Below are 19,535 nucleotides of genomic sequence, written 5' to 3'. Positions count from 1 at the left end.
GCCCACCTACTGCCCCTGAGAGTTGGTTACGAGTGGGATCAGCTCCCCCCCTTGGGATCAAAGCTTCCACGACCTCGCACCCAACATCTCAGGCGGGATCAGAAGGGGACTCCACACCGGACACCGCCCGGGCACAGCCCCCCTACCCGTCGGATCGCACAGAGGGCCCCCTCGGAGCAGCCCACACACAATCACGCATCGGCAGATTGAGTGCCTGAGTCAGGCAGACAGCACAGACAAGAGGAGAGAGAGGAGAGAGAGAGAGAGAGAGAGGAGAGAGGAGAGGGTGAGGGTGTGAACACACGTGAGGAGTGGGGGAGGGTGTCTGTGGTGGGCTGTAGTCGTACTACGTGGTTAGAACCACGCGCCCCTCAGGAGCTTAAGGTAGAGCTGAGCGTCCAAGACGCCTCGGTGCCACCCACCGGGTGAGACCATCCGGATCTGCCTGCCGCGTCCTCCGTACGCAGCAGTCCCCGCGATGGCCCACGGTCCGCCGTCGCCTGGTTGAACCCCCTGCCTCCCGGTTGACCCCCCGGTCCCCGTACTCGACCATGAAATAAACTCAAAGTCCACCACAGCCACCAGCCTCCACCTCCACCGTCGAGCCGCGATCGCTGCCGCCCGCGACGCCGCCCGCCGCGTCAGATCGCCGCGACGCGCGCATCGAGTCGCGTCGGAGAGCCGCGCCGCACCAGCAGCAGCATCTGCACCAGCAGCAGCAGCAGCAGCACCACCACCACCACCCGAGAGAGAAGCGCACCTGCCCGACGCCGCCCGCCGCGTCAGACGCTCGCGACGCGCGCGTCGAGCCCAGTCGCACAGCCGCGCCGCGCCAGCAGCAGCATCGGCACCAGCAGCAGCACCACCACCACCACCAGCAGCAACAGAGACAGGCAGTGCAGGCGCAGAGGCGCTCGCAGAGCGGCGCTCAGCGCCGCGCACGCCACGCTGCGGACCGTCGTACGAGCGCACCGTACGTCGGCGGCGAGCCGCGTCGCCAGCCGTCTCGCGAGAGAGCGGCGCCGCCGCGTGCGCGCAGCAGCTCTCTCTCTCTCTCTCTCTCTCTCTCTCTCTCTCCACTGCCCATTCGACTCCCATACCTCCAAAAGTTGGAACCCAGTCCTTGCCTGCGCGCGGGCCTGGCTCTTTCGCTCTTTTTGCCCGAGTGCCTCGCATCAGCCTCACCCCCTCCAGTCTGCCTCCGCCCCGGCGGTGGCTCGCGCCGATGCCTCCTTGTGCGGTGACTTCGGCGACGAGCCACGTCCCTCACCCAGGACGGCCGGCGACACCTAACGAACCAGTCGCCGGGCCCATGATGGATGCGAGAGCAAAGGCTGCGGCATTATCAACTGAGAGGTGGCGGGTGGCAGCTGCCAGGATCGGTGGCCGAGGCGAAGCTGAGCTCACAGACGAGCTCAAGCGTAACGTGGTGCTGCAAACTCTCTCCCTCGTCAACAACCAGATAGATCCCTGGTGCGCCGTTGCGATCGCCCAGGTGCTATGGGACGACGTGGTGCTGACTACACTCAAGCTCAGCATCAACATCGGCGAGGAGGGAGCAACCGCCCTCGGCGTGGCCCTCAAGGTTAACACGGTGCTGGCCACCCTCGACCTCGGCGGCAACTACATCCGCGCCGAGGGCGCCGCCGCAATCGCTGAGGCACTGCGCGGCAATGGGGTGCTGACCGATCTGAACCTCTGGGCCAATGGCATCGGCGACGAGGGCGCTAAGGCGATCGGCGAGGCGCTGGCGGTCAACGGGGTGCTGACCTCCTTGGATGTGGGCTCGAACGGCCTCACCGAGGAGGCGGCCCTCGGCATCGTCCGCGTCGAGCGGCAGCGCAACAAGCTTACCTCGCTGGCCTTGGAAAACTGCGGCATCGGCCCGACTGGCGCCGCAGAGATCGCCGAGTACGTGTCGGGCAGCGCGGTGCTGACCGAGCTTGACCTCGCCCGCAACGACATCGACAACGCGGGCGCCGTGGCGCTGGCCTCCGCTATGCGCGTCAATCAGGTGCTGACCGCCCTCGACATCAGCATGAACGTGATCGCCGACGAGGGCGCCGCTGCGATCGGCGGCGCTCTCGCGGTCAACGCGGTACTGAAAAGCATCAAGCTCCGCGGCAACTCGCTCGGCACGGAGGGCTGGTGCGCGATCTTTGCCGCGCTGCGAGACAACAAGGAGAACAAGATTGAGTCATGGGACCTCTCGGGCCAGGGCATCAACGCGGAGATCGCCAAGGTGCTGGTGGAGTATCTCTCGGCCAGCGCGGTGCTGACAACCCTCGACATCAGCCGAAACGAGATCGGCGAAAAGGGCGCCGCTGCGATCACGGCTTGCCCCGCTCGGAGACGGCTCCTGATTCACGGCTTGGAGGCCGCATCGGGCGGCTCCTGCTCGCGGCGGTCGCCGCGTGAGGCCAGCCGCCAGCAGGCGTGGCGGTCCTACCTTGAGCACGACACGGGACTGCTCAAGGTGGGAGGACGCGGCTTGACTGCGTCCGAATGGAATGCACTGGAAGCGAGGGAGCACACGGAAGGGGTGCTGAGGGGCGAGGACGAGGAGTTGCAGGCGGCGCTGCTCGCCAGCCTCGAGAGCATCCCGCATGAGCGGCTCGAGCGCGCGCTGCGCAACTACGAGCGGCACCACGGGCTCAAGCCGGGGTCCGCCACCTTCTGGCAGGCACGAACCCACACGCACACTGCCCGGACGCTGAAGCGGCCCGGGGCTGGCTCAGCGCAAGCGGAGCTCCCGGTGCCCTGGGGGGGGGGCGGGGGGGGGGCGAAACGCGCTATGGGCGGGATGCACGCGGGGCCAGTATCGCCAGGCGTTGGCCCTCCCACCCGAGCCGTCAGCCCTGGGAGCGTCCTCCCACACGAGGCCGTACGCCTCGCGCGTGTGTGCGCAGGTGCAGCGCTCGTCCGCCGGCTTCGGCGGCTGGATCGATGCGTTTGCCGACCTCGACGTGGGCGGACACGACGACGAGGACGGGTTGCTCGTCAGCGGGGCCGAGGACGAAAGCGGCGACAGCGACGACGGGCGCGGCGGCTGCGCGCCGTTGCGAGCCGGCGACGCGGAGGAGGAGGCGGCGCTGCAGCGCGCCCTGCTCGAGAGTGTCGGCGTGAGGTTTGCGGGCGGCGAGGAGGACAGAGAGGGTGTGGCAGACTGAGGGCAAGGAACGAGATCCCTCACCAAGATCGCGCAGGGGCCAGGGCGGGAAACATGGATCCCACTAAATAAATAAATAAATAAATAACGAAACGGACACCTCTACTGTGAGATGGGTAAAAATTCCTAAAAAGGAACAGGTCCCCGCCCTGCGGTCTTTGTGCAGGGTTCTTTGTGGGTGTGGTCGGCGACTAGCCGGGGTCGTCCTCCCGATGGGGGACTAGCACTAGCCGTCTTCCACATGGTCCCTCGGGTCCCTGCTGCTCCTAATGCTAATATCTCTTCGAGACTTCGTACATCTCCTCCTGCTGATCTCCGCAAAGTCCTGCTCCCTCCCTCGTCTCGCCCTGCGCGTTTGCTCTGCCTCCACATCGTCTGCCCTGCGTCGTCTGGCGACTGCGGACTGGTCCTCCATAGTCGGTTTTGAGGTCGCCGCCGGCCTCCTCGTGCCTCTTCCCAACGTTCCCTCGGCGGCTAGGCGCGAGATCGAGCTCGTCTAATCGACGCCCTTTCCTAGACCTTTCCTAGACCTCTCCTGGAACCTTCCTGTAGGCGCGAGATCGAGCTCGTCTACTCGACGCCCTTTCCTAGACCTTTCCTAGACCTCTCCTGGAACCTTCCTGTAGGCGCGAGATCGAGCTCGTCTACTCGACGCCCTTTCCTAGACCTTTCCTAGACCTCTCCTGGAACCTTCCTGTAGGCGCGAGATCGAGCTCGTCTACTCGACGCCCTTTCCTAGACCTTTCCTAGACCTCTCCTGGAACCTTCCTGTAGGCGCGAGATCGAGCTCGTCTACTCGACGCCCTTTCCTAGACCTTTCCTAGACCTCTCCTGGAACCTTCCTGTAGGCGCGAGATCGAGCTCGTCTACTCGACGCCGTTTGCGCTCATCTGCAAGCACATCGATGAGGCGGCGGGCGTGATGGCGCCCGACCCGATCCAGCTCGTCTACCGGCTGATTGTCATCAAGCTGCGGGCAAACTTCGCCGGCCTCTCGGACGCCTCTCGTTCGCGGAGCTCGTCTCGCAGGCGGACTCGCTCGTGTCGCAAAAGATCATACCTCCCCCGTACCTCCCCCATATCTCCCCCAAATCTCGTGTCGCAGGCGGACTCGCTCGTGTCGCAAAAGATCGAGGTGTACTGGGACCTCCTCTCGCTGCAGGACCGAACGAATAGTCTTCATTTGGAGATGTTATAATATGATTCTTAACTATTATGCGGTGTCCTCTCGCTACAGGACCCTGCCGACGCCAAGAGCGGCACAAACACGACCCTGCTGAGCGACTCGATGCCGAAAGGGACTTCCATCCGAGACTTTACCCTCAAGAAGCTGGTCGGCCGCGACGGCTTTGGCAACGTCTGGCTGGCCGAGCGCAAGCGGACGCGCGACCTGGTGGCGATCAAGGTCGCTGTTAATTAACCCTTAATTAACCCTTAATTAACTCTTAATTGACTCTTAATTAACTCTTAATTAACTCTGGTGGCGATCAAGGTTCTCTCGCGCAAGGAGACGACGGTGTGGATGATGAACCGCGCAGTGCTTAATTAATTAATTAATTAGTTGATTAGCCTAATAATGAACTAATTAGGTGCGGATGATGAACCGCGCAGTGCACCTCGAGAAGAACATCCTGGCGCACGCCGACTCCCCGTATGTCATCAAGCTCTTCTTCTCCTTCTCGACCGCCAACCACCTGTACATGGCGATGGAGTACGCGCCGTGCAGCGACTGCTTCTCCCTCCTCTCCTCGCTGGGCTTCCTCGAGGAGGCGATCGCGCGCTTCTTCCTCGGCGAGGCCGTGTGCGGCCTGCAGTACCTGCACTCGTCAGGCCAGATCTCCCCCATACCTCCCTCACAGCTCGTCAGCCATCATCCACCGCGACCTCAAGCCCGAGATGACATCTCCCCCATACCTCCCTCACATCTCGTCAGGCATCATCCACCGCGACCTCAAGCCCGAGATGACATCTCCCCCATCTCGTCAGGTATCATCCACCGCGACCTCAAGCCGCAAAACATGCTCATCACGCGTGACGGCCACATCAAGCTGACCGACTTCGGGCTCTCCGCTGTCGACGACCCGCCCGCCTCTCCCAAGGCAACGAGATTGCCCGAGATTGCCCGAGACCCGCCCGCCTCTCCCAAGGCGGCCGGCAAGGAGCCCCAAGGCGCCGGCGGCAGCAGCCTGCCGTCCAACAAGCACAACTCGCTCGAGGTTGGCACCGCCGACTACCTCGCCCCAGAGATCCTGCGCCGCCAGTGGCACGACCAGCGAGTGGGCGCTCGGCGTGGTCGCCTACCACCTCCTCGCGTAGAGAAGACCCGAGTTAATTCCTCGGCTCATCGTAATTGAGTTGCTTAATTAGGTCGCCTACCACCTCCTCGCGGGCGAGACCCGAATTAATTATAATCGGTTCATCGTAGTTGGTTGCTTAATTAGGTCGCCTACCACCTCCTCGCGGGCGAGACGCCCTTCGGCGACTCGACCGCCACAAAGATCTACGCAAAGGTGCTCGTCGGCGAGTACGAGCGGCTCTCCCCCTCCGACGTGTCGCCCGAGGCGGCGGACTTGCTCTCGCAGCGCATCTAATTCATGTCTGATTCCTTTTAATTCGTGGCAGGCGGTGGACCTGCTCTCGCAGCTGATTGTCCTCGACCCGCCTTGCAGTCATCCACGGTGTTGCACCGCTCAAAGCAATCCTGGGGACGGTTGAGATTAACGCACCCGCCCGCACTGCTCGGCGTGCTGGTTGTGGGATGGTTGACTGAAAGCCAAGTGTAGCCCGCGTAGACCGGAACAACCGCACGGTAGATGTCGTAGCTGTCGCAATTGTTAAGCGAATTGTCTGTGCCGCACTCGCCGTCGCCTTCACACCACAGAATGTGGGTTTCGGGCGCTCAAAAATTTCTCTTCGCCTCGAGCTGTCGCGCAGGTTTTTCTTCTTTCGTTCGCTCACTCGCGCCGCAGATCGCTGGAGCTCCACAAAATTTCTTTGCGCCGGGTTTCGCAAAAGCGCTCAAAAATTTAAACAAAAGAATTTAAACAACAAAAGAACTCTCTCTCACAGAGACACTGGGCACGGGACTGGCGCGCACTGGCACTAACACAGGTGTGAGGAAAGAAAATCTCTCTAATCAACATTGATTGATTGATGGGAAGGGATCGTCCTACAAGATCCTGCTTGTGCAGGTGGGGACCCTGTCCTTCTCCCACCCCTCGTTTGGCGTGTCCGTTGTATTTATTTATTTATGATGGGAAGGCGAACACAGTCCGACCAACGACTGGGACACCCGCGGTACACACACACACCGCGGTGTGGGAGGACGCAGGAAAAGAATTTAAACAAGACAACTCTCTCTCACAGGAAAAGAAATAACCGTCCGCCCGATCCTAGTTGCCATGTGCGCCAGTTCGTGCGAGGGAGCTTTGTTGTAAAATGCTGATCGGTGTGGCACTGCTGGCATCCGCCTCGCTCTGGTCGCGCTCGCCGCCGTCCGCTCCCTCGCTGGCCGGGCTGGCCGAGGAGTTTACGTCTCCCTCGCCGGCCGGGCTGGCTGAGGAGAAGACGGCACCGGGCGTGTATTTCGAGGGCCTCACCTTCTCGACTGGCGGAGAGAAGGGGAAGACTATTCTCCACGGGTGCTCGGGCGAAGCGGCGCCGGGCCGTATGCTCGCCATCATGGGGCCATCGGGCAGCGGCAAGACGACCCTTCTCAACGCGCTCGCCGGCCAGCTCAAGGCAGGGCCAAAGGCAACGCTCACCGGAAGGCTCACCGTCGGTGGCGATTTGTGCGGAGGTGCCGGCGAGGTGTCGGGCCTTCGCGTGGCGTACGTGCGGCAGGAGGACGTCTTCTACACGCAGATGACGGTGCGAGAGACGCTGCTCTTTGCCGCGCGCCTCCGCCTCCCGGCCTCCACATCGCTGGCGGAGAAGGAGCGCCGGGTTGAGGAGATCATCAGCAGGCGCCTTCTTCCCTGCCGCGCGCCTCTGCGCCTCTTCACGCCAATCGCCTCATGCACCCCTCCCCTGCCGCCGCCAGGCTCGACCTCGGACGCGCCGCAGACACCATCGTCGGCGACGGCAAGCGGCGCGGCATCTCTGGCGGCGGCGGTACTCTGTCCGGGTCACGGCCGGAGACCGTCCGAGACATGTCCGCAGGCGCGGCATCTCTGGCGGCGAGCGGAAGCGGCTCGCCATCGGGTGCGAGCTGCTCTCGGATCCTCGGCCGCTCATACACGAATGCGCCCTCCTCGCACCCCTCGGCGCCTCGACACAGTGCGCGCTGTGAGCAGGCTTCTCTTCCTCGACGAGCCAACCTCCGGCCTGGACGCCTTTGCCGCGCAGCAGGTGGCCCGAGATTACCCGAGATTACCCGAGATTGCCCGAGAGTGCCCGAGATTTCCCGAGAGTACCCGCGATTTCCCGCGGCCTTTGCCGCGCAGCAGGTGGCCTCTCGCTTCTCCCCTCTCGGCGATCCCCTCGCACCTCTGGGTGAGACGGCCTTGCGCTTGCGACTCAGGTGGTCACGTCGCTCCGGCGGCTCGCCTCCGAGGGCACCACCGTCCTCCTGAGCATCCACCAGCCCCGAGGCTCCATCTTTGCCCTCTTCGACGACCTGCTGCTCCTCTCGCGAGGCGGAGACCGAGATCTCGGGTAATCTCGGGCAATCTCGGGTAATCTCGGGTAATCTCGGGTAATCTCCTCCTCTCGCGAGGCGGAGACCGAGATCTCGGGTAATCTCGGGTCATCTCGGGTAATCTCGGGTAATCTCCTCCTCTCGCGAGGCAGAGACCGAGATCTCGGGTAATCTCGGGTAATATCGGGTAATCTCGGGTAATCTCCTCCTCTCGCGAGGCAGAGACTTCGCCTCCACACTGCGGCGCCCGACTCTGCGCGCACCTGGGGGCACCCGGCCCCTCCCCCCCCCCCCCCCCTCCTCTCCCCTGCCCGCACAGGCACAGTCATGTACTGCGGCGCCGCCGCCTCCGCCGCCTCCCACTTCGCCCAGCTCGGCCACAAGTGCCCCGCCGGCATCTCCGCCGCAGAGCACGTCGTCGACATCATCTCGACGGGCTATGAGCCCGCCGCCGCCGCCGACCGCCTCGGCTCGTTCGAACGCGCCGCCGCCGCCGCCGCCCGCACCGCCGCCCGCCGCCGCGCCGGCGGCGGCGGCGGCGCCCTCGCCGTCGGCGCTCGGCATGCCGGACGAGCGGTAGGGAGGGCGGGGAGGGTGGCGGGGCGCGCCGCCGCGTCGGGCGCGACGCAGTTTGGCCTGCTGCTGCGGCGCGCGTGGCGCGAGGTCGCGCGCTCGCGAGGAGCGCTCGCGATCAAGGTGGTGCAGCAGCTGATGATCGCCGTCATCTACGGCGGAGCCGCGTGGGCGTCAACGCGCCGCGTGTACACTCGCAGTCTCACGGCCGGCTCGGCTGCTAGGCGGAATCTACTCGCTCGGCGACAGCCAGTCGTCGATTCAGGACCGGTTCGGCCTCCTCTCGCTCATCGCCATCGGCGCGGGAAACCTCGCAATCGCCTCCACGATCCGGGCGCCTCTTCACACCTCGGTAAAGCCCCCTCCTCCCGCCGACTCTCGGCGAGACCCCCCGTGCACCCTGCCGCGTGTAGGCCTTCCCCAAGGAGAAGAGCATCGTCAACGCCGAGCGCGCCAAAGGCATGTACTCGGTCGCGCCGTACTTCCTCTCCAAGGCACGTGCTATCCCGCCGGCCAGCCTCGGCCAGTCTCTCGGCCAGTCTCGGCTGCATCGCCCCCAAGGTTGTCGCGGAGGCGCCCGTCTCTGCGGCCGTCTCCGCGCTCGGCGGCGCCGCTCTCTACCCGCTCGTCGGCGTGTCAACCGCAGCCAAGGGCAAGTCGTGTCCGGCACCACGCCCACGACGTGTCCGAGACATGTCCGTAGGCCTCAACCGCGGCAAGGGCAAGTTCGAGCGGTTCGTGCTCACTCTCGTCCTCGAGGGGCTCGCGTCGGGCGCGAGATGAGCCGAGAGGAGCCGAGAGGAGCCGAGATGAGCCGAGATGAGCCGAGAGGAGCCGAGAGGGGCCGAGAGGAGCCGAGAGGAGCCGAGAGGGGCCGAGAGGGGCCGAGAGGAGCCGAGAGGAGCCGAGAGGAGCCGAGAGGAGCCGAGAGGAGCCGAGAGGCGCCGAGAGGAGCCGAGAGGAGCCGAGAGGAGCCGAGAGGAGCCGAGAGGAGCCGAGAGGAGCCGAGAGGAGCCGAGAGGAGCCGAGAGGGGCCGAGAGGAGCCGAGAGGAGCCGAGAGGAGCCGAGAGGAGCCGAGAGGAGCCGAGAGGGGCCGAGAGGGGCCGAGAGGAGCCGAGAGGAGCCGAGAGGAGCCGAGAGGAGCCGAGAGGAGCCGAGAGGAGCCGAGAGGAGCCGAGATCCACTCTCGTGGGCTCGCTCGGCCTCTGTTCATGCGCGCGTCCTGTGAGCGGCGCCACTTCACGTCGCACCGCCGCTGTGAACAGAATGTTCAATCTCAATGTCCCACCCCTTTGCGTGCGGGCCTTCTAGGCCCGCGGGTAGTCTCCCCTCACCCCCAAGGCCTCCAGGGCTCGCACCTCAACCTCTCACAGACCAGCGCTCAGCGCCATAGGACGTATTTTCTTCTCAATAACAAGGTCTGTGAACAGGCGCGCTCGGCCTCTTCATCGGCGCCGTCGCCCCGACGACCGACACGGCGCTCGCGCTCTTCCCGCCCTTCCTCGTGCTGATGATCGTGTTTAACGGCCTCCACGAGATCTGCCGAGAGAGGGCGAGATGCGCCGAGATCGCCCCGAGGGCGGGCGGTATTGGACCCAGAGAGCGTGCTGGACTCCGAGCGGGTTGTCCTCTCCAGACTCGCCTCTTTCCTTCTGATTCCGTCAGGCTTCACCTAGATGAGATTACCCGAGATTACCCGAGATTACCCGAGATTGCTTCGGATTCCGTCAGGCTTCAACATCGCCGAGGAGAGCACGCCCCGCGCACTGCGCTGGATTCCAAAGGCCTCTGTTCCTCCGCTGGCGCTTGCCCCGAAACGCCCCGCGAGCAGCCGAGAGAGCTCCCGGCATCTAGGTGTCCTTCGTCCGCTGGTGCGGGTCATCTCGGGCAATCTCGGGTAATCTCGGGTAATCTCGGGTAATCTCATCTAGGTGTCCTTCATCCGCTGGTGCTCCGAGGGCCTCGCCGTCAACGAGTTCAGCGGCCTCCGCTTCTCGTGCAAGGGCGCGCGCGGGCCGTGCTGCGAGACAGGCGAGCAGGCGCTCGAGCGCGTCTCGTTTGGGGGCGCGTCGGCTAGATGCATTCCACCGTATCCACCGTATACGACTGTGTTGAGACGCCCTCGACGTCGGTGCATTCCCACGAAGGCTCGACGGTGCGCGGTGCGGCGGTCGCGCAGGCCAAGCTGGTGGGAGGCCTCTACGTGGCGACCTTGCTGGTGCTGCGGCGCAGCTCTCCCAAGTTTCTGCGCGTCGAGCCATGTCAGGCCTAGATTTGTACCGACTGCCAGCCCAGTGAGGTGCCAGGTGGCGCTTACCACTGAAAAGGAGGTTTTTTTGGAGCCCCTAAACGCGTCATAATAGCCGCACGTTTGCACTCGCCGTGCCTTGCCATCTCCGAACCGCGCCCCCCTCGCCGGGCAGGCCCTCCCGGGAAACTTCCTACTTCCTGCCGCCGACGTTGCCGCTTGGAGCTGCGGCTAGGAATGCAAAGGCCGGTTGGGCCACAGAGACGAGTCTATCGTGTGGGGCGCGTAAAGAAAAAGCCGTAACTTTTCCTGGGCGGGGGGGGGGGGGGGCGGGGGGCATACGTGTACGTGGGGGAAGGACGGACCGTGAGTTGACGGAAATCGGAGGACGCGACCCACTTCGCCACAGACGGTCCCGCGCCTCGCCGCTAAGTTTGCGGCACGCCCCGCACCGTCCGCTGTGCCGCGTTTTCTGTCCGGAGTGAAAAGTCCAACGCGCTCGTCGGTGACGGCTTCCTCCAACCTGCGCGCCGCGCTCGGCGAACCTCGACAGCGCCTTCGGTGGCATGCAGCTCTTTGCGCCTGAAGCCTGGAGTGAAGCTCCTCTGCTGCTCACACACTCTGCACAGATGGCACAGCCCACTGTGCGGCTGCCACAGCTGTGACAGCGATGGGCTCGCCCTCACTGGCCCTCAGTCACTTGTGCTGCGGCTTGTGTGAGCGACACTGCTCGGCGACTGCCGGCACACTGTGAGACCGTGGGTGTGTGAGGTAAAACCACGCTACCAGCGCTTGGTCACATCGGCCCTGGGGTCATATCCTTCTCCTCTGTTGATGGTAACACTTGTCTACTCGCTGGAGCCGAGCAGGAGGGCTTGGCGCACAACCCCTGTTCAACTCAGCTCTCAGGCTTGTTGCACGAGTATATGGGACACGATGTCTCAAATATGAGGGGTTTTGACTCCTACCGGCTCCTGACGCTATCCCTGGCAGCTCTAATGACCAGGATCAGTAGTGTTGTGATCGAGGGTGCCCATACTAGCGCAGGAGCTGCCACACTCGCCCGGACCGTCCCCTTCTGGGGCCGGTTCCGCAGCCCGCGAGAGCCGACAGCGGGGCCGTGCCGCGGGTGCCTACTGCCGAGTGCCACAAACACTGCGCCGTCCCGCCATCACCTACAGGCTGTCTTGTGTGATGGTTGGGATGTCCAAACGCCACCATCTTGGCTCTTGCGACCTCAAACCCGCGAGCTGTATGGGTGGTCCTGACGTCGACAGACGCCCGATGACCACGGTGAAGCTGAGCCGGAACGCGTCGACAGGTCTCATCTGAGCCCGTGGCGGTCGCCGGCTGAGTCGCTGTGCACGGACCGGTACCTCAGGCGTCACCTCCGCAGCCTCAGGTCTCACACTCCATCACCTCCGCCGGGACGCCGTCGGTGGCACGCTCGGCGGCGAGTTTGTGGCAGCCCCACAGCGAGCGCGGCGTCGAGCCCATTCGGTCTGGTCGGTTCGCGGCACTCCCTGGGTGCCAGGGAGTGCCGCCGACACGCGAGCGGTGCTTCCTGGCAGCGCGCGCCGGCTGTGGGGCTGCAACAAACTCGAGAAACGCTTTTTTGGGACATTTTCGACGCTTTTGGCGCGGATTCCGCTGGGAGGAACACGGAGCTCCGTTGGACGCGTTTTCAAGATTAGCGTGTCAGAGTGAATTGGAACTAGCCAAAAGTAGTCGCGCTTGTGGGCCGCGAAGAGTAACGGAAACTACGTACAGAAACGATGTATGTACGCTCGAAACTTCGCTACTAACATTGCGCACTGACCCAGGCCGTAGCGCCGCGCGGAAGACGGCGCGTGGGGCCGGGTCAGTCGAGTCCTGCGGTGGCCGCACTGGTGGCGCGCGGGCATCGCCTGCGGCTGGGACGTGGAGCTCGTGGCGGAGGGCGCCGTGGCCTCGCTCACGCGCGCAGCAGCACGGTGTACGGAAACCAGAAGCTTCTCCCACCGTCCTGGATAAGCTTCGCCGCCCGAAAGCAAGAGCCAAGAGCGACGATCTTGTACTCGTGGCCGACCATCGCTTCCATGACTCCTCCTTCAGTCCATCCCGCTATCCCGTCGGCTCCAGGCGCCACCTGCTTGCACTGCTCCTTCACGAACTCGGCGTCGCCGCTCACTTGCACCGCCATGCCAATCTCGAGATCCTCGTAGGAAAGGGCCTTTCCTCGGCGGCGCGTGCGGGGAGTCGCCTCGCCCGTCACTTTCTCGCGGTACGCTCGCATCACCAGCGCTGGGTGCTGCAGCAGAAGCTCGTCACGCTCGAGCGCCGCCAGGTCATCGACGAGCGGGAACCGAACGTGCTCGAGCAGCCCGCGCGCCACCTCGCTCGAGGCCGCCGGCTGCTGAGCGGCGAGCCACGCCTTCGCCGCGCCCAAAACCGCCTCCTCCTTCGCCACCTTGAGCTCGTCGCTCGCCAGCAGCGCTCCGACCATAGCCGCGGGCAGCGCGGCGAGCGCCGCGCCGTCCTCCGCAGCCGCCGCCTCCTCAAAGGATGCCAGAGCCACGTCAGTGGCGCTCTGCCGGAGTGACGAGAGCGTCAGCGCGTCGGCGAGGGCCAGGCCGCGAAGGCAATTGGACGCGTCGAGGCGCTCTGCGACAGCGGCCTCGCATGCCGCCTGCAGCGGCGCGATCTGGAAGTGGCACGCCGCACGGAGCAGCGGTTGCAGCTCGTCCTGCGAAGCCAGCGTGCACTCTTGCAGGTACAGGAAGTCCAGCGCTCGCTCGAAGATCGAGGAGGAGATCTCCTGAAGCTCAATGCGCGGCATCCCGGCCTCGGCGAAGCCGCCGCACACCAGCGCGGCGAGGCACGGCGACTCGGCCGCAAGGACGACGCGGTGGGCGCTGAAGCTCCTGCCCTCCACCACGAGCTCCACGTCGCAGCAGGTGCCCGCGCGCCACAGCTTGGCCAGGCCCGCGCGCAGGCTGCCCTCAGAGGGCTCGGCCCGCACGACCAGCGCCGTGGACGGAGCACGGGCGCGCTTGCGCGATGGCATCGAGTAGGACCTATGTCCCCTGTCGTGTCAATCGGAGCGCAGCAGATCGCAGCAGGGACCGCTGTCTGGCACGACAAGGCCACCTGCACTAACTGTGTTTTTTGGTGATTCATAAGAAGAGCAAAAACGTTCTCAGCTCACCGGCCCTGGATGTGAGGTTGCCGACTGCACTCCAAGTGCTCCAAGTGCGCCATGAACAGAACGTTCAGTATCGGTTCATAAACCGGGTGGTTCATGAACCGTGCTCCGCCTGCTGCCTCCATGAACAGAACCGTTCATGAACCGTTCGTGAGCCGGGCCTGGTTCATGAATGGTTCATGAACAACTGCTAGCACACTCCATCACCTCCGCCGGGACGCCGTCGGTGGCACGCTCGGCGGCGACTTTGTTGTCGAGTTGTCACTGTTGCAGCCCCACAGCGAGCGCGGCGTCGAGCCTACTCGGTCTGGTCGGTCGGCCGCACTCCCTGGGTGCCAGGGAGTGCGGCCGACACGCGAGCGGTGCTTCCCGGCAGCGCGCGCCGGCTGTGGGGCTGCAACAAACTCGAGACTAGGTCCAGCCCTGGGTGAGCCGGGTTGTGACATTTGGCGATTCCGCGGCTTACTGGGTCCCTGAGCCGCTCCCCGTGTGCGATTCTTGTGGCCCAGGCATGGTACTGATAGTAAACGGGTCAGAACCGGCCAAACACAGGCTACAGCCCCACACACGCGCCCGCCATAGCTCCTGGAGAGCATGCGCGAGTGACGCGCTACAAGCCGCGAGAGTGGCATCAGAGGCAGGAACGACGTGCTCTTGCTGCATCTCGCAGCTGCACCAAGTGTGCTCGCAGTGTATGCCACGGCCGCCGCCTGCGGCATTGCTCTCGTGCAGCTAGGCGATGCAGGTCTCCATCAGCAGGGCTCATCCAATGCGAGCGCACATGTGCGTAGCCGCGGGCAGGTGGCAGTGCACAGCCGCACACCGGCTGTGGCGGCTCGAATGCCCCCGGCAGCAATGCTGGTCATTAACTTGCGTATTGGGGCCGCAGCAGACTGCTGCTGTGGCAACAGCAGCAGCCTGCTGCTGCCTGATTCAGTCAAGCCAGCGGTGCAGCGAGGCGTGCAGAATTCGCGCGGTTTGGTACCTCCTTCCTGAGGCTGAGCGCGTTCAGACCCGGTGACCGGAGTTGGATGGTTCGATGGAGCTCGGCGAGCTCCATCGAACCATCCATGGCCGGACGGCGGAGCGTGAGGCTCTGGGGGGAGGCGGGGGCCCAAGAGGGTATCCATGCGGGGGGGAGATGGGGTCCCACGGCCCGCCGCAGGCGCCGATTTTTTCGGGAATTTTTTCTTTTTTGCGCGATTTTTTACTTGTTTTCAAGGAATTCGCCGTACTTGCGGCCATGCTATCACGCCTTGCGACAGCCTGTCGGCGCTGCTGACCGTGCCCTGCTGCACAATTGACCACCTGCATAGCTCGCGGCCTTAGTATCAAGCATTCAGTGACGACCTGATCGTACGGCCAGTAGGAAGGTGTCCTTCCAGCGCGTGCACGCTTCTGACGCAATGCGCGTCACAAACTGCCTCGGCGACTGGCTGCTGGCACTCTCGAGGCTATGCCTACACAGCCTCGCGCGCATGGGCAGTCAAGAGGGACCATGCACTTTCTCAGGACAGCGCCAGTGCCTCTCCCTTGGACCGGCAAACGTGGTGGTCTCGTGTCACCAATGTGGGACCAGTGCGGCATCGCGCCATCGACAGCTCTGAACTGCGCCTCACCACTGACCGGGAAGGCCGCCAAGTGGGCCAGCACCGGTCACACATTGTGGCAGCAGTCAGCAGTTATCTGATAGCTAGAGCAGCAGCGTCAGGGTCGCAGGGTCGGATCATGTCAAGCCTCTCGCCCGGCCGGCCGCGTGCAGACGTCGGCCTGTCTGCTGTCTGGAGTGATCTGTCGGCGGTCAGTACGACCGATCAGGTTGGAGGTTTCTCATGATTGGAGGGTCTATCTGTGTGTACTCCTCGAGATCTCTCCAAATCTGCCCTCTGATTAACCTAGCTTAATCGGGAAGTCGGTGCTAGTAGAGACTAGTAGAGCCGGAGCCCCGTTTCCGCACTGCGGCGCGGCGCACGGTGCCTCCGGGGGCCCCCACCTCCCCCCAGAGGCGTGAGGTGGCGAGCGGAGAGATGTACCGCAAGACGAGAAAACACGGATCTGACGCGATGTCACAAAACGTCAGATCTGGCTCACCCAGGGCTGGACCTAGTCTCGAGACACGCTTTTTTGGGACATTTTCGACGCTTTTGTCCCATACTAGCAGACCTTGCGCGCACGCGCGCCAAATTTGTTTTTCTGTCTGCAACAACAGCCCGAGGGGTGAAATGTCTTTGTTGTCTCTGTAATGAAGGGCCCGCCGCTCCGCCTACGCCGGCGATGACCCTCTCGGCAGAGCGACATCGCGAGCACCGGGCAGAGAAGGACGCAGAAGCGGTTGGATGGAGAGGCAGCCGGCGCACGAGGAGAGGCAGCCGATGGAGCCGACGAGGTGAGTAGACACGAGTTTACCTTCTGCCCGGGGGGGGGGGGGGGGGGCTCAAGCCCTCCCCACCACTGCTACTCTGTACTGCATGCAACTCAGCAGTGGTCGCAAGCGTCGCAAAGGGCAGGGAGGCAGCCTCGCGCGCTGTCGAACGCCCCCCCGGCCCAGACAGAGGCATCACAGTCATGCTCTGGCCAGCGTCTGGTGGGTCGGCATTGCGCAACACACGCCGCAATCAGCCTGAGAGCAGATGATGGGGTGGGCGCAGGTGGACGAGAGTGGAGCCGAGTTGGGTGGGAGAGGGAGCACGCACGTGCAGCGGTGCCGAGAGTGGGTTGAGATGGCACCGCCTGCGGCCGCCCGGGCGGCGACGGCTTGCGCAGGTATGTTTTGTTCATGTCCTTATCCGCCGCCGCTTGGCTGCAGCAGCCAATGACGCCGCCCGCCTTTGCGAAGGGGCATCTGGACGCGCTTGGCGGTTGACGCCGGCCCGCCACTGCGCCTCGTGCGCGTCCACCTCCGTCGAGGTCGACGCGTCGAGATCGGCGCGCATCACCGAGATGCCAGAGCCCGCCTTCGCCGACATGATTCCCCGCCGGATAGCTCGGTGAGTGGTGCCGTCGCCCGAAACGGAAAACCGGACACGGGAAAATATAAGGTAAGATACTCGTGCAACAAGCCCTCAGGGTCCTTCCCCTTTACTCTAGAGAGAGAGAGCGGGGGTGGGAGGCATCTTTGTGGGCCACCGAAGGGAGTAACATGAGTTTTGCAGACCCCCTTATTGCGTTGTTTCACAGTGTTTCACCCGCCACCACACGCCGGTACACTCGGGCACGAAGCAAGCCTCGCCGTCGTCGGCGACGTCTGCGAGCAGCGCCTGTAGTAGTCGCGTCACGCGCAGATTAACTCGCCGCACCGCGCTGAGCCATCTCTCGGCTCGTCTCTCGGCGAAAGGCGACGCCTCTGCGCGGCGCGCCACGCCTTTGCCGAAGAAGAAGCCGAGGGTTGCGAGCGCGGCGCGGCGGCTCTCGAAACGGTAGTCGGTGCGCACGACCTGTGCGCAGCACCGGGTGTGAAGAGACGCCGTTCGCGGCTCTGTGCAAGCGGCGGTCGCACGTGCGCTCGACCCGCTGCGAGAAACCGCGCGCGGTATAGTGGGCGTACAGGTGCGAGCCTAGGGGCGGACGGGCGCATCACGCCTCGGGCCCCCCTTGAAAGCGAGCAGCCATCCACACGGTGAGGCAGAGGCGAGAGTGCCGTCTCGCTGCGGCGTCTCGGTCGCGGTGCCCATCGTCTCGAGGAGGATGGCCACCCCCCCCTCCACAAGGACGCGGTCCATTTCACGCAGCGCCGCGTCGACCTACTGCGCTCGGGTGACCTCGCGGGTGACCCTCGCGGTCGTCTCGCGTGGTCTCGGACCATCTCGGCGGGGCGAGGCCTCCTCGCGCCACGCGCCGCCGTAGGAGCCGTCGGCGTGCCAGACCTCGTGCTCGCTCTTCAGGTAGCTCAGCGCCCAGCCGGCCAGCGCCACGTCCACCGACCCGTCTGGCAGCGGCAAGCAGCGAGCGTCCGCCTCGTCAAAGCTGATGTGCGCGGCGGCAGCTGAGGCGGCGCGAGCCACGGCGAGCGCGCCGGCGGAGCGATCGAAGGCGTGCACGCGGCCGCACGTGGGTGCGAGCAGCCGCGTCAGCTTGCCCGTCCCGGCGCCGATGTCGGCCGCCGAGCCGCCGCCGCCGAGCCGCGGCGCGAGCGTGTGCAGCTCGCGGCGGAGGTTGCCAGCGTGGTCCTGGCAGCGGCACAGCTCGGTGTCGTAGCGCGCGCACTCACGCTCGCTCGCGTAGACCGCCTCGTGCTTGGCGCGGAAGGAACGGGTGGCGGCCGCCTCCAATGCGTTGTCATCCATGTCGGTGCCCGGGCACACGCTCGGCGCTCTCGAGGTCTCTTGGAGGGCAATGATCGTCGGAGGGGTACCCTGGGTGGGCGGGGCCTCTACTCGCCAGGGCTTCGGCGAGTACCTAGGTGAGCAAAAAATGAATTTTACAATAACAACTCTCTCTGAAAAGAGAATGATTTAAACGAGTGTTCCCACTACGCTATGGCCTATGCCACCGTCGCCCATCCCAACTGCAGTCAAGTTCCATAAACGCATTCGGACGGTGCAAGCCGCAGGCGCAGCCCAGAGCCGCGAGCGCGATGGCGGCGGCGGCTCGCTTCGCTCGCATTGCCATTGGCGCGGAGGCCGGAGAGGCAGAGGGGCAGCGCTTTGTAACGATGGCATCGGCTGTAATATATAAGTCCTTGGCCCGACCGAACGAGAGTGTGTACGAGCGAGGGGCGTGTGTGTGGACCCTATTCACGGCGTCGCGCGTACGCTCGTCGCGACTTGCGTGCGGCTGAGAGTGATCTGGCCGTACCGGGCCTCCGCAGCGAGCAGCGTGAAGGGATGAGTGGAGCATGTGGCATGGAGAGCTGCGCACGAGCGGAGCGCGAGATGTCGCTCGTGGCAGCAGCATGGTGCGGGCAGCAACGTGACCACGCGACGGCCTAAGCCGTGTCGATAGTCATGATCCTGAGTCAGTAAGCGAGAACAGAGCATGCATGCATGATCAGAGCCCCCAAGCTGCCTTGCTCGACAAAACGGTTCGGCACGTCATGCCGCGTGTCATGTTGTTCCAGTCCTCCGGGGCGTCGAACCTTTTTGCCCACTGCTGTGAGCGACCCTGCAGCTGCGCTGAGTCCTTCTCCTTTTGGCACCAGCCGCTGCTGCTGCAGTACTTATACACGCTGCCGCCGCACCGCTGTTCCTCAGGCAAAAACGCCACGTGGCCCTTGGCTGCGTTATAGGAAATCCTTTCGGGCCGCAATTCACGTACGTGCTGCCAGGCTCGTCGGTGGCGCACATCACGGGAGACGTGCACAAGCGATACTTCGCGAACCCCCCGCATCTATCTCCGGCGGCAACAGAGTCGCAGCAGCCTCTGCCGGTGCACGTGGCGGTGTCGCTTTTGAGCGGTGCCATGCAATCATCGTGAGTCTCAGCCCACGTGGGACCACAGACCGTCCCGAAGTTTTTGTTGTTCTTTGCCATTTCATCGAACATGTTCGTGCAATCGTTCGCGGACCAGTAAGTACCCTCATTGCGGTACGGGTCCGCACCACGCGTGTACGAACCGCACTCGCGTCCGCACACGACCCCGGACATCCCGCCGTAGTTGCACTGGCCTGCGCCCCGGCCAGTGCAGAACTGATCCAGGGCCCACGTCCTGTCGGAGTACTTGCACCGGTTGATCACAGCCCGAGCCTCAAGCGACTTGATCCAATAATTATGCAAGTTCTCGCGCT

The 19,535-nt window shown here is 64.3% G+C and overlaps 5 protein-coding genes across 5 annotated transcripts; 3 read left to right on the top strand and 2 right to left on the bottom strand.

Annotated features, from left to right (window-relative positions):
* Positions 1 to 1,237: 1,237 nt before the first annotated feature.
* Positions 1,238 to 3,297, top strand: EMIHUDRAFT_357080 (hypothetical protein). Its single transcript, XM_005765511.1, has 2 exons — positions 1,238 to 2,683; positions 2,910 to 3,297. Exons 1-2 carry the CDS (start codon positions 1,313 to 1,315, stop codon positions 3,168 to 3,170), a joined length of 1,632 nt encoding a protein of 543 aa, XP_005765568.1. The 5' UTR covers positions 1,238 to 1,312; the 3' UTR covers positions 3,171 to 3,297.
* Positions 3,298 to 3,438: 141 nt separating this feature from the next.
* On the top strand, positions 3,439 to 5,759 carry EMIHUDRAFT_212876 (hypothetical protein; the record flags this gene model as incomplete). The annotated part of the gene is made up of 8 exons (XM_005765510.1): positions 3,439 to 3,491; positions 4,018 to 4,129; positions 4,274 to 4,303; positions 4,406 to 4,573; positions 4,661 to 4,705; positions 4,791 to 4,967; positions 5,316 to 5,444; positions 5,610 to 5,759. The coding sequence occupies 8 exons, from the start codon at positions 3,439 to 3,441 to the stop codon at positions 5,757 to 5,759; spliced, it is 864 nt and encodes a 287-aa protein (XP_005765567.1).
* An 847-nt stretch (positions 5,760 to 6,606) lies between these two features.
* EMIHUDRAFT_464731 (hypothetical protein) lies at positions 6,607 to 10,726 on the top strand (the record flags this gene model as incomplete). Its single annotated transcript, XM_005765509.1, has 10 exons — positions 6,607 to 7,038; positions 7,134 to 7,294; positions 7,330 to 7,395; positions 7,464 to 7,518; positions 7,691 to 7,805; positions 8,127 to 8,579; positions 9,812 to 9,909; positions 10,115 to 10,165; positions 10,313 to 10,445; positions 10,529 to 10,726. 10 exons carry the CDS (start codon positions 6,607 to 6,609, stop codon positions 10,651 to 10,653), a joined length of 1,689 nt encoding a protein of 562 aa, XP_005765566.1. The 3' UTR covers positions 10,654 to 10,726.
* A 1,857-nt stretch (positions 10,727 to 12,583) lies between these two features.
* On the bottom strand, positions 12,584 to 13,675 carry EMIHUDRAFT_212874 (hypothetical protein; the record flags this gene model as incomplete). The annotated part of the gene is made up of 1 exon (XM_005765508.1): positions 12,584 to 13,675. One exon carries the CDS (start codon positions 13,673 to 13,675, stop codon positions 12,584 to 12,586), a length of 1,092 nt encoding a protein of 363 aa, XP_005765565.1.
* Positions 13,676 to 16,971: 3,296 nt separating this feature from the next.
* On the bottom strand, positions 16,972 to 18,096 carry EMIHUDRAFT_212872 (hypothetical protein; the record flags this gene model as incomplete). Its single annotated transcript, XM_005765507.1, has 4 exons — positions 16,972 to 17,247; positions 17,321 to 17,367; positions 17,613 to 17,883; positions 18,037 to 18,096. The coding sequence occupies 4 exons, from the start codon at positions 18,094 to 18,096 to the stop codon at positions 16,972 to 16,974; spliced, it is 654 nt and encodes a 217-aa protein (XP_005765564.1).
* Positions 18,097 to 19,535: the final 1,439 nt, after the last annotated feature.

The sequence above is a fragment of the Emiliania huxleyi genome (genome assembly GCF_000372725.1).
Source record: "Emiliania huxleyi CCMP1516 unplaced genomic scaffold EMIHUscaffold_55, whole genome shotgun sequence".
In the NCBI taxonomy this organism is placed as follows: domain Eukaryota; phylum Haptophyta; order Isochrysidales; family Noelaerhabdaceae; genus Emiliania; species Emiliania huxleyi.
Note: the sequence above shows the minus strand (reverse complement) of the source record. Positions and strands in the feature narration are given on the sequence as shown.